The 5,153-nt window shown below is 54.7% G+C and overlaps 2 protein-coding genes across 3 annotated transcripts; one reads left to right on the forward strand and one right to left on the reverse strand.

The window, feature by feature from the left end:
- The first annotated feature begins 173 nt into the window (after nt 1-173).
- LOC128276324 (mitochondrial amidoxime-reducing component 1-like) lies at nt 174-3,311 on the forward strand. 2 transcript variants are annotated; one of them, XM_053014791.1, is made up of 4 exons: nt 174-476; nt 797-840; nt 903-1,740; nt 2,761-3,311. In XM_053014791.1, the coding sequence occupies exons 2-4, from the start codon at nt 831-833 to the stop codon at nt 2,942-2,944; spliced, it is 1,032 nt and encodes a 343-aa protein (XP_052870751.1). In that variant the 5' UTR covers nt 174-476; nt 797-830; the 3' UTR covers nt 2,945-3,311. The 2 variants fall into 2 exon arrangements, with proteins under 2 accessions (XP_052870751.1, XP_052870750.1); XM_053014790.1 differs by having other exon boundaries at nt 174-840.
- Nucleotides 3,013-4,418, reverse strand: LOC128276325 (mitochondrial amidoxime-reducing component 1-like). The gene is made up of 3 exons (XM_053014792.1): nt 4,337-4,418; nt 3,392-4,259; nt 3,013-3,317 (listed from the first exon to the last, which is right to left on the reverse strand). The coding sequence occupies exons 1-3, from the start codon at nt 4,344-4,346 to the stop codon at nt 3,212-3,214; spliced, it is 984 nt and encodes a 327-aa protein (XP_052870752.1). The 5' UTR covers nt 4,347-4,418; the 3' UTR covers nt 3,013-3,211.
- Nucleotides 4,419-5,153: the final 735 nt, after the last annotated feature.

Consider the following 5,153-nt stretch of genomic DNA (forward strand, 5'->3'; position numbering starts at 1 on the left):
CACACACACACACACACACACACACACACACACACACACACACACACGTGTTGGAGGAATCAATTCCTGCTTCTAAATCCCCGCCAACGACTCTTTTCCCCGCTCCTTGACCTACAGCGCATCATTCGGTCTAACTTTCTTTGCGGTTATTTTTGTGTCCATGGTGTGGTGTTGTACGCATGTAAACAAGAGGCAGAATGGAACAGCGTGAAGAATCTATCCTTTCATGAACGGTGTAAGCAAAGGCTGCGGAGCTTGTGAATGATGGGCGTGCGTTAAAACACATATCGAACTCGAGGAGTGCATCCTTTCTTCGTTCCGTAGTTCGGTTATGTTCGGTCGCGTTGTCGACGTCTAATGCCCATTTCAGCGCCTCGCCAGCATCAGAACGTGGGATAAGTCGCGTACGCAGCGCTAATTACACTACCACAGGCTGCCAAAAATCGCTGATTAACGCGGCCTTGCTAGCACGCCAGGTGAGCCGCGGAGGGAAGACGTGGACCCCGATCGCCTTATCAAGCAGCAGCACACGCTGGTTGGCGGAGATTGTCATTCCCTGGTGAAGGAGGGAACCGCCGGGGGTTATCAGCAGGCAGACGAGCGGTCCTCGGCGGCTGATAGTTGTCGTCGTTTGCTGTGTTGGTGGTGGTGTTGCTGCTGCTGCGGCTGTTGATGATGCTGCCGCCATACTTTCGGTCTTCTTGTGGCCAGCAACGAAACAGTTCCATCATCTCAACACCGTCGAAAGTGCAAACTTATTAATGATAGACTTCTGCTCAATACCACTCACTTTCAGGCACCACCGCGTGACGGGCGGGTCGTCGAAAGAGATGCTATCGAGTAAGTAGTTCGGCCAACCGATGCCATCGGACACACTTCTATCACCCTTTTTTCTTCGGCAGAGTTACTGGAAAGCGATGGGCCTAACTGGGTCCCGGTGCGTCGTGTCGTATGCGTAGCGGTCGGTGCCTGCCTGGCAGTGGCCACCGGGTACGGTGTGTACCGGTTGATTCAACACCGGGCATCTAATCGGCCACCGCGCGAGTGGCAGCGCGTGGGCGAAGTGTCCGACCTTTGGATCTATCCGATCAAGTCATGCGCAGCGGTTCGGGTGCGTCAGTTCGATTGCACGGCCATCGGACCGGCGGTCGGACTGTTGCGCGACCGCACCTTCATGGTGGTGCGCAGCGACGACGGGACGTTCATCACGGGCCGCTCCCACCCGACGATGGTGCTGGTGCAGCCCGCCTTCGACGCGGACTACGAGCAAATGACGCTGTCGGCACCCGGCATGCTAGATATCGTCGTCGAGGTACGGCGCCTGCTCGAGGGCAGCCAGGTTGGGGTGGGAACCACCTCCGTTTGGGACCAACCCGTCGCCACCGTTGACTGTGGCGAGGAGGTTGCCCGCTGGTTGTCGCGCTTTCTGCTCAGCGAAGACTTTGGCCTCCGGTTGGTGCTTTATCCGCACGACGGGCCGACGCGCCCGGTGCGCCCGAACAACCGCATCCACGCGTTACTGACGGCCCGCGACTCGGGCGCCCTGCACGACGCGACCAGCTACATGCTGATGTCGGAGGCGTCGTTGGCGGATGTGAACGGGCGGCTCGAGCGGTCGGTGCCAGCGCTCCAGTTTCGCGCCAACATCCTCGTGAAGGGTCCGGCGGCGTTCGCCGAGGACGACTGGAAGTGGGTCCGCATCGGGAGCACCATCTACCGGAACGTGAAACCGTGCACACGGTGAGTTGTAAGCACCCCCTCTCCACTCCTTCTTCCCCATCTTTGTGCGAGAAATTGGCTGTGAAAAAAAAAAAACATAAGACGGTCCTATTAGCGGCACTTATCGGCCGTCGCGTTATCTAGTTGCTATCTGTGCTATCGGCGCCAACCCCTACAGCTTGCTGTTTGCTCTCGTTGTTTGTTCAGCAACTTGACCCCACTGCCCCCACAGCTACGCGGATTCGTATTGGGTGTGTGAATTAATACCGTGCCGTTTTGATTCACCATTTGTCGATGTCAACCGTGTTGATAGAATTTCTCGTCTTTAGAGGCGATCCAATCAGAGACCCTTAACAGTTCCCATCCGACATTTTGGAGATAGGTTTTGACCGGTTTTGCGATGTGGGGTCGAGCGTTGTCATTTTGAAAAATTAGCTTACCGTGTCTTTTACCCCACTGTCGTCGTTTTATGGCCAAAACATTCCTTTAAATGCATCAATTGTTGTGGAGGGGATTGTCCATCAATAATTTCATTAGGTTTAAAAGCTTAAAGTACACAACACCTTTCATATCCCCCATATGCGCACAGCATAACCGTTGCGCAATGAATATTTCGCTTTGGTTGCGATGGACCTGGTTCACGAGGCTGTATCCAGGGCTTTTTGCGTCTAGTATTGTATTACTAACTTTCCTTTTCATCACCAGTGAAGATTCGGTACAAGAATCCCTTTTTTCTGCCGTGCAAGTAATAATGAAAAAGTACTCCCCGCAAAAACGCTTTACCAGGAACAAAACTTGACATGTTCAAATGCTTAAAACAGGCGATGTTTATACTTTAACCAAACAATCTATACTGCGTTAGGTGCTTAATGACAGTAGCTATCAAACACACGTTTCATAAAAAAAAAACATTTGTTAGATTTAGTAAGTAACGCCATCTAAAACAGCACGAATTAATTCACACACCTAATACCTCGCCACCCATTCCACGCTTGTCATTTAATCGGGAACCGGGTTTTATCGCCGGATTCATTGGTACAGGTGCCTGTTTACGAACGTCAGCCCGGAAACGGGGCAGAGGAGCCCGGACCAGGAGCCACTAACCACACTGCGGGCGTATCGCACGAAGCCGGGCCTCGGGCAGACACCGGTGCTCGGTACGCAGATGGGCGTCCGGGCCCTCGGCACGATCGCTCTCGGCGAACCGGTCCTCGTCGGCATCTAGTGGAGCCCCGAGCTCCCTTTGTAGCTACCTACCGTACTGGTCCATTGCCCCGCGCGAAAGTGTACGCGTGTGTTTGTATAACATTTATTTGTGTCTATTAAAGTGGTTTGTCGCGCGTATGGTGAGTTATGAAACAAACCAAAAAGGCGCAAAACACGCAAACGCAGCAAACACAGAAAGTACAGAAAGAAATGCGGCTCGAAAGAAAAGCTGGCGTCCGGCGGCGACCATCAACGTTCCTCAACGTTCAATCAGTGCGAAGTCCTTCTACGCAACGTACACCGGATCGCCGACCTTGACGGTCCCCGCGCCCCGCAGTCCCAGGTGGATGCCGAAGGCCGGTGAATCACCGAGGGCCGGAATCTGCCGGTATCTGTATTGCAGGAGAGCGCAGGAGAATGAGAGAGAGAGAGAGCATACAGCAGCCGGGAGCTGGGCTGGGCTTACTCCTTGAGTGTCCGCAGAGGTTCCTTGGACGGGTCGGCGATGCCCGTCTCCGGATCGATTGTGGTGAACACGCAGCGCAGGCACGGAATGCGGTACCGGAACACGACCTCACCGATGCGCACCCAGCGCCACCGGTCCTCGGCGTACGCTTGCGGGCCGCGGACGACAAAGTTCGGGCGGAACTGGAGCGCGCCCACCTTGTGGTCAAGCCGGTGGTTCAGATCGGTCACGCTCGCCTCGTTGAACAGCATGTAGCTCGTCTCGTCGTGCAGGGTGCCCGTGTCGCTGCCCTGCCGGCGACGCTGGGGGTGCTGGTGCGGATAGTACCGCAGGCGGTAGCCCGTGTCCCGGTCGACGAGGTACCGTGAGAACCAGCGGGCCACCTCCTCTCCACAGTCGACCGTGGTGACGGTTTCACCCCACACGGTACCCTCTTTCAGCGTCCCGTCGTACTCGCCCGACGCCCACCGGCGCACGTCGAGACGCAGCTCCGGCATACCGGGCGCGGTCAGCGTCATCGTTTCGCACCGGTCATCGAATCGCGGCACCACCAGCACCAGCTTCGACTTCATCCGGGCCGTCACGAACTTGCCCTCCTCGGTCGTCACCAGGAACGTGCGGTCCCGCAACAGATTTTGCTGGGGGCCGGTGTTGGCACATTCGATCGCCGGCACCACGATCGCACCGCACGATTTGATCGGGTACACGTAGATGTCAGTGAGGACGCCGGCCTCCTGCCAGTGCTGCGGTGGTGTGTTATCGAGCCGCCTCTTCACTAGCCAGGCCCCAGCCACCAGTACCGTGACACCGCCGAGGCCAGCAGCCAGCAGCACGGCCTGCCGCGACACCGACCACTCCCCTAACGCCTCTGCCCAGCGGAAAGGGGTCAGATACGATTAGCAGAGCGCGAACGATTCCGAGCGTCCCTACGGTGTTGCTACTTACTTGAGAACATCGCACCGAGCTGCTGCTGTTGAGCCGCGAAACCAGCCACTGACGACGCAGTGGCGCATCCGGGAATGGCGTCGTAACGTTATAAACCGTCAGCTGATAGAGAGGATCCAATCAGTGACCGTGTGCGGTGTTATTGTGTGTGTGTGTGCGACAATGATGATCCGACACGACACGGTATCTTTCGCACTGTAATTTATTCATATTCTTTCGCCCGTCTCGGTTGTATTAGCTCGCACTCAAGCAACGTCTTTCTGGTTCTCTCTCTCTCGCGCGCTCGCTCTCTGTCACGCAAGCAGTTGTTTTTGGCGAATGCGTACATCAGCTGTGGTGCTGCGGTCTACTTCCTCGCGTTATCATATGATAGCACCGGAATAAAAAGGTCGTCGGATGCTGCGCTCTTGGTCGGTCGGCATCGCTACTGGAAACGCTGCTGCTGCTGCTTTCTTTCGAGTATAGGCGCGATCGAGCTGTACCATCAAATGCAATCAAACGCGTCGTTCTTACATAATTCAGTTTTATTAAATTTGTTCACTTTCGTCTGCCTAATTTTTCCATAGCTCTAAGATTGTCCGCCGTTCACAAACATACCCGCTAGTATATAGAGTTGATAGTATTCCTTTGTATTTTTTTTTCCTGTTTAAATGTGCCTTTTTCCTTCCGTAATAACAACAAAATCACTTGACTGCCTAAGTAGCGATATTAGATAGTAGTGGTTGTAGTAGTAGTAGCAGCAGTAGTAGCGGTAAGAATGGTAGAAGTAGCAGTGGTGACAATACTACAACAGCAGTAGCACTCGATAATATGGACA

Source organism: Anopheles cruzii, unplaced genomic scaffold (assembly GCF_943734635.1).
Source record: "Anopheles cruzii unplaced genomic scaffold, idAnoCruzAS_RS32_06 scaffold00936_ctg1, whole genome shotgun sequence".
NCBI classification, from domain to species: Eukaryota; Metazoa; Arthropoda; class Insecta; order Diptera; family Culicidae; genus Anopheles; species Anopheles cruzii.

What these genes read in the sequence shown, in the direction of transcription:
- LOC128276324 (XM_053014790.1), top strand. Translation starts at nt 762, where the DNA reads ATGATAGACTTCTGCTCAATACCACTCACTTTCAGGCACCACCGCGTG. An exon ending in GTCGAAAGAGATGCTATCGA is followed by an intron (nt 841 to 902) that starts GTAAGTAGTTCG and finishes TTTCTTCGGCAG; the next exon opens with AGTTACTGGAAAGCGATGGG. An exon ending in AACGTGAAACCGTGCACACG is followed by an intron (nt 1,741 to 2,760) that starts GTGAGTTGTAAG and finishes TCATTGGTACAG; the next exon opens with GTGCCTGTTTACGAACGTCA.
- LOC128276325 (XM_053014792.1), bottom strand. An exon ending in CCTCTGCGGACACTCAAGGA is followed by an intron (nt 3,318 to 3,391) that starts GTAAGCCCAGCC and finishes CCTGCAATACAG; the next exon opens with ATACCGGCAGATTCCGGCCC.